The following is a 12,225-nucleotide window of genomic DNA, read 5'->3' as shown; positions in this document are numbered from 1 at the left end:
TACTGCACTGCCACCTTGTGGAATGATTTAGTACAGCTAGCACCATTGTGGGGCCCCCATAGTTGTAACTAGCAGATACAAAAGATACTAAAGCTACACAGCATATTTGTAGCTTTGAATCTTTATCTGAAGTTGAAACCATCTCAACTTATTTGTAGTTTTGTAGCTGTTGTAGCTTTCGTAGCAGCTACACACGTCGGATGTATCTTTGTATCTTCATGTCGCTGGCGTCCATTGAAAAAAGAATGGTAGCCTGTGTCTTTGTAGCTGGCAGTGTGAACACAGCATAAGAGATTATACAGTCAGTATCTGTGACACAGTTGTCTTTTATTTCAGCTTGATTACATGACAATGATAGAAACTTCAAAATAAAACACTATGAAACAGAAGATAAAGCAAAAATGGCACTCTGCTACAACTAACATACTGCTACATTAACTGAAAATAAAAAATAAAAAAAACGGAGGCAAATACCCGCTATACATTTAAGTATATACAACTTTGATAAATAAACCAATACTGTCGAGAATTATGATTGTTTTGCATGTTGCATTTATCTCTCTGTAACAGGTACACAGTCAAATCTTCATTGGTGTTGATTTGATTCAGAAGGTACACATGTATAAAATGTAGCCAAAATGGATCCTCATGTCTCCATTTGGTTACATTTTGTACCCTCTCAGAGTTACAAATGGATAAAGTAACACAGAAGATTTTACTGTGTAGACGACAGAACCCATGAGAAAAAAAACATACATGTTTTATCCACAATTGAGAACATGTTTACATTTCCTAGGCGGCAATTGTACTTGAACATACAATTATTTCCTATTGTGGAACAGCTTTGTTTGTTGACAAAGACGACATGTCACCTGTTATCGAGCACTCACCGATTTGGAACCCTCTGGTTTTGACAAAACAGTCATTTGCGCACGGTGTATTTTGGTTTGCCACAACGTACATTCCTGATACAGTAGGTTTCTTTCATTGTGAGCCGATGCCATAATATATACTTTTACATGAGGAACGGCTCTGAACTGAGAAACATCGGTGCGTTGCGTGTACTGCTCCCAAGCATCCACAATTATCGGTCAAGAGCACACGAACCTGAAGCTTAGAAAACAATGGAACTATTATTTCCATCCATTTTAAGGTACAGTGTTGCACAATGCTTAATGAGGTTGGCCCGTGGGTCGAATTTAAACGCGATTGGTTCTATTATTAAGCAGCCTAGACACCTACCGGTTACTCGGCTGAGAAGAGAGTACTTTTTGTGAATGACTGTTGCTAACCAGCAGCATTTCAATCACACGTCAACGAGAGGCAGACACGGTCCTGATAATTAAATTAGCTGTTGTCTGTTACAAGGAGAGACAGGTTGTGTATGTGCACTTGTAATATACAGGATGAGAGAGAAGGCAAAAAAAAAAAGATTTGCAAAGAGAAAACATGAAGGCGTACGGGGGGCCAGACAGCTCTGATTTCCAGACGCCCAAAGCCCCCCGTAAGATCCTGCATAGAGGCCTACGGTGACAGACACTGCTCTATCCAAGGGAATCCCTAGGATGCATTCCCCAGGCCTTTCAGGAAATCAACAGTGAGAGACATATCCAATGTTGTTCCATCTGAACAACCATGTCCCCTAAACTGCAGTCATCAAGTCCAAACATTTACGGTTAACGTTCAACTTGGGACACAAACAAGGCTTCAACTTCCTGTGTGGTTGTCACGCGCGAACATGGTCCAGATGTATCCTGACACAGAATATTCTAGAACATTGTGACAATCTCCTGAGTGGCTTTTTTTTCTTTCTTTCTTCTTCTTCCTCTTCTTCTCATCAGAAAGACCTTTAAAAAAGTTTTGACTTTTCTATAAAATCACAAACGGTTGACAAATGTCTCCCCATTCCCCCACCCCCTCAGTTTTCCCCACACACAATCCTTTGTAAAAGCAAAACAAAAAAAAAGACTCCTCAAAGAGGAATCCACAGTGAAAGCTGTAAAAATAGACACACATCGCCCAAATATAATAAAGCACACAAGAAAAGGTCTTTGCTTTTCTAGTAAGAATATTTTGGTTGGGGGAAGCCACCCTCCGTCAGCCCTGCTGAGTTTAAAGGATACATTTGTAGCGAGGTGACTGCCGGTGTGTTTGCATGTTCTCTGCATGTGAGTATGGTAAACAGAGTTCGTGTTTGGTAAAGCATGAGGACAAAGGGTTTTTCTTTTCTTTTTAAAGGGGAATTACACGGAGGGAGAGTGTAAGACCCCCTCTTGCCCACAGTATATACGCAAAAAAACAAAACAAAGATGAGAGAGTGAACATTCAGACAGTAGGGTGGGCAGGCTTTGGTCCTGTATCTAGAAACCCAGGCTGTCTCTAGAAACCCAGGCATGCTTCCTGTTTTGTTGTTGCCAGTAAAAGTCCCAAAGCGAGAGCGGTGTATCCCGGAAAAGCCCCCTGCTGAGCCAGGGCCCCGCCTACCCCAGCTGCCGACAAGTCGGACCCCCCTCAGCGGTGAGCAGAGCGAGCAAGGTTCACCAGAGTCCCCGAGTCTGTCAAGTGCAACGTGGGGAGAGCTGTGCTGCTCTAGTGCCTCTTCATGGACGAAACCTTCTTCTTCCTGGCAGCCAGCATCTCGTAGAAGGGGTCCCTGCTGATAGCAGCTCTGTAGGAGTTAGAGAGAGAAGGAGAGAATCAACTTAAGCCGTCTTTGGCTGATTCAAAGTGGATTTTCGTAAAGTGGTTGATTTGCTGTTATGTATTATCAAATCGATTATCCAATATTGGTTGAGGTATGGGAATTATCCCTGGCCTCTTATAGCTTTAAAGGAGTAGTTCACCCCAAAACATATTTTCTATCAATTACACACCCCATTAATGGAGATTGTTTTGTTTTTATCGCATTCCTAGGCCAAAAATGTTATGACCGGGTCATCAGTCAGTAGGAGACTCAGTAGTTGTTTCTTTGCTGTTTGATGCCATGTTTTTACACCCTGCAGCACTTTGAGATTTGCAAGAATGTAAAGTGTGTTATAAATAAAAATGTATTATCATTATCATTATTAAGCCAATGAAGGACTTACTTGATACTGCCCATCCATTCATCTTTCTCCTCTGTGCTCGGGGCAGAGATACGGTAGAGGGTGTGTTTGCCCTCCACCACGCGGCCGTCCGCCTCCGTCTTACAGGCCTTGATCACTTGGTCCTTGTTGTCGGGGATGAAGAGCTCAAAGCAGTTCTACAACAACATGGAGATGAGGGAGGTTAGTAACCAGCACAGGCTCAAAGGGTGATTTATACTTTAGTTGTGCGTTGTATATCGTTGCTGTCGGGCAGAAACCTCCTATCTCCATATTTTTTACTTTTCGTTTTTCTTTCGTAAATTAACACCCCTACTTGATCACACTACAGCTTCACACAAAAGCATCAAAAGTAGCAGATCTACAAGCTCGAAACGTGGCGCAAAGCGGCGCATTTTGAGCTTACTTACTTTTGATGCTTTTGAATTTTAATCCTGAAAAGTAACAGTTTTGGACATATGAGGATTCCATCCGACAGAGACAAGTATAAATCAGGCATAATAAATGATTAATTTCCCTGGTAAACAGGCGTGTAAACCTATCACAGCCTCAAAATACTGCAAATACTGTTTAAACCTCATCTGAATGTGTTAGTTTTAGTATCAAGAGCTCAGTCAATCAACTAAAGAATTGAATTATGTCTCTGTTCTTCTTTCTTTCTTTCTTTCTTTCTTTCTTTCTTTCTTCTTTCTTTCTTTCTTTCTTTGTCTTTCTTTCTTTATTTCTTTGTCTTTCTTATCCGCTTATGTTTGGATCATGTATTGGTCCTTTAAACGGGAGTTGTGTCCATAACATCTTACCGGCTTCTTATCCTCCACTTCCCTGATGCTCAGGTTCTCCAGTGGGATGATGCCCCGGGGCTCCTTGTCCTGCACGAGGAGACAGGCAGAGAAAAAAGGTAGACACAGACAGGTTAATGGACACCAGCTCAATGGCCTTGTGGTTAGAGTGTCCGCCCTGAGGTTGGGGTTCAATCCCTGGCCGGGTCATACCAAAGACTTTAAAAATGGGACCCAATGCCTCCCTGCTTGGCACTCAGCATCAAAGGTTGGATTGGGGGGTAAGTCCCTGTGACACACTAGTGTCATGTCCAGGGGGTGTACTTGCACATCCAGCCACCTCACGCTACAGAAACAGGAGATAGGCTCCTGTCCTATTGGCCACATGGCTCGGCAAGGCTTACTTACTTACACACATGCACCATCACATTTCATGTTGAGAACCCCCAAATTAATATGTATTGTGTCGTATTATGTCGCGGGCCCCCATCTGAAAATATTTTGTGCCAGGGACTCCCATACAAAATGTTTCAAAAATATTCAAAATTGTTCCAAGATTTTTTTTTAAATATCAGCTACAAGCACACGTATTGCATTGTGGCGAATTGTGTGCTTGTAGATCGGCTTTATATAGTGGTTGAACTGATTTTGACACTACCCCCCGGGGAGCCCCCCGGGGAGCCCCCCCCCCCCCCTCCCAAGGACCCCTCGGGGGGTCCCCGGACCCCACTTTGAGAACCACTGCTGTAGTTGAACTGTACTTACTGTGGTGTATTCAAAGTAGTAGAGACAGTTGTCTGTGAGGATGAACCATCTCCTCTTCCAGGTTTTTACGCGTCCCCCTGCAAAGCAGAAAGGCAGCGTCAGAGAGATTCAATGGATGGAGAGGAGAGAGAGAGAGAGAGAGAGAGAGAGAATGAACGCCAGGCAGCGGAGGGCAGAGCAGCAGACAGGCAGACAGATGAATGGACAGACAGGCGGATGGCGGCTCCGGAAGAACACTCCATTCCCAGATTGAATGCATACTATGCCCCAGGCAGTATCATGACACTTTGCACATGGCTCTTGAAGTAACACTGCATCCAGTTATCTAATGGGGTTTTTCCGCTTTATTAGAACGTTCTTGACACCTCTGGGAATTTTTCCTTTAAGGCATTCAATCCGGGAACACATCTGTGTCATTTTAGATTTATTTGGCTGTTCAAAAATTGCAGATATACAAGCTCATAGTATGAGCTTGTAGATCTGCTATTTTTGAAAAATAACCTTGAATATATATATTTTAAAGCAAACATTTGTAGCGCAGCACTCTGTGCCGCACTATGAGCTTCTAGATCTGCTATTTTTTAATAGCCAAAGTATAAAATAATGGTTATAGTTCAAATCTAAAATGACACAGATGCGTTCCCGTATTGAATGGGTTAAGGCAAAGCCAATGAATCTAACCTAATCTTGGAAGAACATCACCAAGTACATTGTATCTCCAAGGATCACAGTGATGATAAAAGCGGATGGATAATGCATTGACCACTTATGACCAAGCATCACAGGAGCTTGATTATAAGAACGTAAGTGGAGTCTGTGTGTGTGTGTGTGTGTGTGTGTGTGTGTGTGTGTGTGTGTGTGTGTGTGTGTGTGTGTGTGTGTGTGTGTGTGTGTGTGTGTGTGTGTGTGTGTGTGTGTGTGTGTGTGTGTGTGTGTGTGTGTGTGTGTGTGTGTGTGTGTGTGTGGATGCCATATAATGAAGCTGTAGGTCTTTGCTAATGCCTAGTTGTGTCTGAAACCCGAGTGGCCCCTTTCACTTTGTCCTGGGTCTCTTTTAGTTAGCCGGCCGCCGACTCAGCAAGAACGGCCTCTGTCAGAACAGTGCAGCGCAACAACGATCAATAGGGCAGTATATAGATCTAAAAGCTATATGTGCTTTGCACTCTTTGAACCTAACGAACTACGACCGAAATCAAGCCGTTACATTTTGGACTCTGCCATAATTCACAACACCAGGGGTGAGTAAAGAGGTCTTTTCGCAGCCCGTTATGCGCAGTGGGAGCTCTCTGGTTAAGTCGGTTGCTCGTTACTCTATCGATGACCTCTTGACCCCGGTCTGTCACCCCCACTTCCTGTGAGAGGGGGAACCTGATCCCAGTAGCAGATGGCACACACACCCCCCCCCCATGTTAAGGAACGACGAGGTGCCAGCAATTTGAGCTTAGTAGTGCCTGAAGCTATGCTCAACTAAACTATAGGCATCTCACACTGGTATGACCGGTTTTTGGTTTCGATGAATAGCTTTTGAAAGTAGTGAACGGGTTTGGTTCTCAACATACAGGTCGTACAGTAATGTATTAAGCCAAGGGCAGACCATGATCACACAACAACCTATACGTGCTGTGTGTCTAAAGAGCACAGAAGTGGCGAAAACCCCTTTACTTTGTTGACCGGGGTCCTACAGGGGTCTGTACTCGTTCCCCTCCTTTTTTCCCTCTACAACAAATGTCTTTCGAAAAAAATAGCAGATCGACAAGCTTGCCGAGAGCTTGTCATCGCTCAACATTGTGAGCTTGTCGATGTGCTTTTTTCACTGAACGTAAACCTATCTCTTATTTTATTTAATATTTGGCTGTTATGATGATATGCCCAGAATACGGTCGCTAGGGTTCATGTGGACAAACCACCACCAGTGTTAGTAGTACAAAGTTACATGTGAGAAACCCCATCTACCATGGCAGAGAAGCAGAACGCAGTGGAAGTACTGCACAGCAAGTACCAACTACTACAGCACACTTGTATCATCATATGACAGCACGCGGGCACTGTGCATATGATAGCCCATCACGCCACAGCGGTCGTGATAGAGGCCTGAAAAGGTCAAACAATCTACGTTTAGTCAACGTGCTATGATCTACAGTCATCATCGGCGCACTTCACTCAGACGGAGAGAGAGATCTCTATGTACACCCCACCCCCCCACCCCACAGGTCCGGCACGGCGTGGACTCTCCAGCATGTCGGAGCACACAGCAGCAGACAATGAAACACACATGAAGACACAAAAAATGGCAGAATCACACAGCTGATGAAGAGTTGACTGGGGTTGGATGTTGTGATTTGATTTGATTTGATGCCCACAGCACTTCCTTTATTTAAAATATAAAAGAGAAAAAGACCCCACCCCGCCTCCCCACCCTTGCAAAAAATGTCTCCCGAGACAAAGCGGGATGTCCCGGGAGGTTTTCTGGAAGGGTACAGAGGAGGATTACCAGACTGAAGTGGAGCTCAACGGAGGCAATCGCCCATGCAAGGGGTGGACAGCAGGCTGGGCACGTGTAAGGCTATAGGGGGGGGACCAGGACTGCTTGTAAATTAAATGATAGCTTCTGCTTTTTGAAGCGATTAATTCAATCAATAATTAAAAATAGTCTTTTGTCATGTCTGAATTAGATATTTTGACAAGAAAGATCTAAGAATCTATTTTGTCTCATTGAATGATTAGAATATCATTTCACTGACATGCATGGCCACAATGCACCAATCATGTGCAATAGAGATATAGCTTGAACCCAGCACCCCGCACTTCTTCACACTCGCCCATCCTCTGTTCTTCCCACATGCCCACAGCCACTCCACAGCAGTCCAGTTCAGTCCGATACCAAACATTCCTCTTCACATCCATTAACAGCATGACAGCTAGAGAGAGAGAGAGAGAGGGAGCAGGGCCGTCTTGTATAAGGTGCAGTATTCCCATTCCACCCCAACCAGAGAGCAAACAACATTTTTCACCATGAAATATAGAAGCAATGTTATTATGGAATAGAAGCATGATCAATCAGCATGGTCTGGTAAACTTTAGTTGTGCTCACTGTGTGGAAATGGGGGGGGGGGGTATAGTGCAGCTCACCAAAGATTCCAAAGATATCGATCACCGCGGCATAACAAAGAGAAGGTCAAAATGGCTGGCTAGAGTGGTCACAAAGCAAAGACCCCCCCACCCCCCCGAAGTAGAGGGGTGCCGAATGCACCTGGCCCCCGCCCTGCGACCACTCACAGAGATAAAAGAGCAGCACGTGGACAAACCACCAACTCAATGGGAGACCAAACAGACAAACAAACAATGAAATTTAAAACGACTTTAAGTCAACGCAGGGACAAAATAAAATAAAATAAACCCAATAAATAAATAAATAAAACCCATACAATGTAAAAAAAAAATGAGGAAGAGAACAGAAGCATGGCGGACCACCAGAAGCACCTGAGAGCTGACAGATGGACTAGTTTTTTTGGGAAGAGCAGGTGTACATACCTCCTGAGGAAAGACAACAGCCAAAATCATGGGAACAAACAAACAAACGAGGAGGAAAAGAAAACAAACGAAATCAAATTAAATCATAAGAAATCGAGGCACCACAATATTTGCTACACTTATTCCAAGGGGGCTTCGATGCACTGCTTTACAACTCAAAGCTTTCATTTCAAATCAATTTTTTTCTCCTTCTCTTTCCTGTTGTTTGGGTTTTATCATCAGCTGTTAATTTCTATTAAACTCCACCAGAGGGAGCTGCTCTGCACAAATGGTCCGGTTTGCACCATGTTGTGGACGCTGTAAAGCACTGCATTACTTGGTGCCCCCACTTGGATTCCCATTATGTTACATCCAATTATTTTACCTTCCACCCGGGATTATTAGACTCAACTCTCCCAGTCTGAGACCACTGGGGGAGGAGAGACAAAATTGTGCTTCTTCATTGGGAGCGGTTGTACAGATTCACAGTGGTTGGACATTTCAATAGGCTCTATGCACAGCAGCCACATTGGAAAGACATTGGGCCTCTTCCTTTATATATATATATATATTGATATTGTGCATGTTGGCTCACTGGAAACACTCTGCTACACCAGTGGGTCTCAAAGTGGGGTCCAGGTGCCCTCATGGTTCCTTGAGGGGGTTCCAAATGGCCCCTTACGGGTGTGTAACTCTGGGAGTTCACTCAAAAATTACTATTTTTCTATCGATTTGACCAGTGGGCCGGTAGTCAGCGGTTCCGGTAGGAGACACAAAGTAGACTCTTTGAGTCTCCTACGGGAACCGCTGCCGGTCATCAAATTATTGGCTTAGGAATGCGACAAAAACAAAAAGATATGGGGTGATTAAACGATAGGAAAAAAAACATTTTGGGGGCGAACTATCCTTTTAATTAGTATTATTGGGAACACCTGTGAAGGAAGTAAGGAAGCGGCCCAAGTTCTTTCCAATATGGCTGCCGTGCATAGAGCCTATTGTGGTTGAGACGTTTGCGTGCCTCAAAGCCAAGTTCATTGTGAATCTTTACAAACAGAGAGAGATCCCAGAGGGAAACAAGAGGTTGGAGAGAGAGGAAATCCAAGGTTGTGCTTGCATGAGGACAAATGGACCTGTATACTTATGCAAGATGAATAAACAACAGACATCCTTTAAGGACTCTTATATTGATATGTGGACAGTGAGTTTGACCGGTATACAATTTGCGGAATTCGGATACCAAACTCTGTCTATACGTCCGGATGTCTTTGTACGTGTAAGTGTGTGTGCATCAGAGAATGTATGATGAACATGCCTACTGCTGAATAATTTAAAAGACACCACATGTGATGGTCTGATCTCAAGGCTGCATTCATTATACATTAGGCGGGCAAGAGGGCTCTTCAGATGTCTCAAGTCAAGTGAGTATTCGCGCACGCACGCACTCACACACACACTTCGAAGTCAGCTGGCCTCAAGCGGACATAGATAATTATGGTATGCGGGTCGTTTCGCAAACCCAGACTTAATTCACCAAACATTTGCTATGCTGTGAGTAATCAAAGACGGGTTAATCTACTGTACGAGCTGTTTTACACCGATAAGGAACGGAAGCTGTACATAGTCTTTCTTGTGCTCCTTACCCAGTTTGAGCAGCCAGCCCTCTCTGTCGGGGTTGAAGAAGGTGTGTGTGAGGTCGTTGCCGTCGTCCTCTGGGATTTTGAACGGCTCGTTCTTGATGCTGTCGTACAGGTTCTGTTGGGGAGGGGATGAAAAGGTTCAATGTACAGCAGGCCCCAAAGCCTGATTTACACTTCGTTTAACCCATTAAGACCTGAGGCCGATTCTAAAAATGTCTTTTAAATCCTAACAGTTTTCTGAAAAACTTATGTTGCAATATCAGTGGTTCTCAAACTTGGACCCCCAAAATTAAATGTATTTGGCCGCGGACCCGCATCTTAAATTATTTTGTACCAGGGACCCCCCAGAAGCAAATATTTGAGTTAAAAATGTTCGCTTTAAAATAATATATGTTCAAAGATTTGCACAAATGTTCACAATTCTTCTAAAATAGCAGATCTACAAGCTATGACCTTGTATATCTGCTATTTTTGAATAGCTTAAGTAAACAATTATGCTTTTTAGCTCAAATCTAAAATGACACAGATGCTTTCCCAGTTTGAATGGGATAGTAGTTGATCTACATGCTCTCAATGTGTCAGAATGGGGGGTCCCCAGTTCAAATATGATTATTTTGGGGGGTCCATAGTTCAAAAAGGATTATTTGGGCGGGTCACAGGCTTAAAAGGTTGAGAACCACTGTTCTAATGAACCGGACGGGAGGTGTGGGCATCACGCCGCCTACCCTGAGCAGGTCTTCAGGCAGGTCTCCCCCGTCGTTGATGCCTCTGTTCATGGAGATGAAGCGCTCCACCGTGGGCTTGTCCTTCACGTTGGGGTTGTGGAGGCTGGTGTTGAGCATGATGATGGCGAACGATAGGATGTAACAGGTGTCTAGAGCACGCAAACACACACAACACGCACACGCACACACACACACACACACAACACAGATTGCATGGTCAGTCACACCTCTACCCACACCAGTGATATTCAAAACACAGGTCTCTAAACACCGGCACTTTTAACACATGCACCCCAAACTAGGTTGGTGTGTGTGTGTGATAAGCAATAAGCCATGGTACGAAGGCCGTACGGTGTGAAAAACGCAGACGTTGTAATGCAGTGTTTAAATATGAATGTGAATTACCCGAGCTGAAAGGATTGCACTTTGGGGACCCCATAGTCATACTGAGAGAGAGAGAGAGAGCCAGAGAGATAGACGATGCGTCGTTGGTGGGCGGGAAAGTGGGCCGGGGTTGAAAGGTCACGCGTGGGATGCGAAGTATAGATGTGTTGTTCTGTGTGCGTGGGGTTGTGTTAGTGCGATGTGTGTGTACTGTATTGTGTCTGTGGGTTTCTGTGTTTTATGCTAACAGACAATGTGGTCTGTCTGCGCATGGCTGACACAGCAGCACTTTTTATCGGGGCCCGGGCCGTTGCATTATTCACACCCATCTGGCTGCGGACGTTAAAGCTCCCGCCAGAGAGCCAGACACCCCTCTTCGTGGACACGCGATTTTAGCAGACTTTTGTATGTGTTAAATAACCCATTTAGACCTGAGGACTGTTCTACAAATCGTCTCTGTCAGGTGGAAACCTCATACTGTATGTCCAAAACTGTTACTTTTCAGGATTCAAATTCGAAAATAGCAAAAGTAGCAGATCAACAAGCTCAAAACGCGTCGCTTCGCGCCGCGTTTCGAGCTTGTAGATCTGCTACTTTAGGTGCTTTTGTGTAACCCTCTGGTATGATCAAGAAGTGCTTTTCGCCCTTTGTGTGTAGGCCTACTTTGATAACGTTTTGTTTTATCTGTGCAGGTTTAGCGTCTACAAAAGCAGTGCAATTCTTTTGTGAATTCGCCAGAATTTTTTGCCGGCCCGCGCATTTTTGCCGTGTATACGCGGGCCTGTGTGAGGATCAGGAGGCCTTGAATTGAGAGATGATGACACGTGAACACAGTCAAAGTGTGTCATTTTACATTTTAGCGTTGGCTTCAAAAATAGCCGATATACAAACAAAAAACACAAAACGTTAGAACTTGGTTTCTGCCGGACAGCATCGAATTGCTTTCTAAATCCTAAAGTTTTTCAGAAAAACCTATGTTGCTATAGGCCTATATAATAGCTAAAATCTAAAATGACACAGATTTTTCAGGTCTAAATGGAATAAAGCGATGGTGATAATGACTCCCGTTCACGTCCCGTTCACATCCCGTTACATTGTTACAACGTGAGAGTAGCAATCCGAGAGGCTTACATTGGAGGCTACTTCAGGAGGAAGCCACGTTTGCTGGATATAGAGCTGTGCCCGAGTTATTTTAAGGGGAAATCTTTTCAGGGACTCTGTGTGCATGCAGTGAGGTAGTGCAGTATGTAACCTGGAAAAATACCTGTGGACTGGAAAACTCCAGGGTTGCACTGACAGTAGCGCTGGGCGAAGGCTTCCATCATGCGGTCGATCTTCTGGG

General features: G+C 44.3%; 1 protein-coding gene across 3 annotated transcripts in view; it reads right to left on the bottom strand.

The window, feature by feature from the left end:
• Positions 1-306: 306 nt before the first annotated feature.
• Positions 307-12,225, bottom strand: part of cyth1a (cytohesin 1a) — a 77,133-nt gene continuing 65,214 nt past the window's right edge. For 2 of the 3 annotated variants that reach the window (XM_084071521.1, XM_084071522.1), the window contains exons 7-13: positions 12,148-12,225; positions 10,500-10,648; positions 9,778-9,889; positions 4,628-4,704; positions 3,884-3,952; positions 3,087-3,241; positions 307-2,668 (exon numbers count right to left, since the gene is read on the bottom strand). The exon at positions 12,148-12,225 is cut by the window's right edge and continues 35 nt beyond it. In XM_084071521.1, coding sequence (XP_083927647.1) covers positions 2,590-2,668; positions 3,087-3,241; positions 3,884-3,952; positions 4,628-4,704; positions 9,778-9,889; positions 10,500-10,648; positions 12,148-12,225 — 719 coding nt within the window. In that variant the 3' untranslated portion in view covers positions 307-2,589. Of the gene's footprint in view, positions 2,669-3,086; positions 3,242-3,883; positions 3,953-4,627; positions 4,707-9,776; positions 9,890-10,499; positions 10,649-12,147 lie in introns of all 3 variants that reach the window. The other variant, XM_084071523.1, reaches the window with a different exon arrangement.

This window comes from Gymnoscopelus microlampas (assembly GCF_963454915.1).
Source record: "Gymnoscopelus microlampas genome assembly, chromosome: 11".
In the NCBI taxonomy this organism is placed as follows: domain Eukaryota; kingdom Metazoa; phylum Chordata; class Actinopteri; order Myctophiformes; family Myctophidae; genus Gymnoscopelus; species Gymnoscopelus microlampas.
This window is presented reverse-complemented; position numbering and strand designations above follow the sequence as displayed.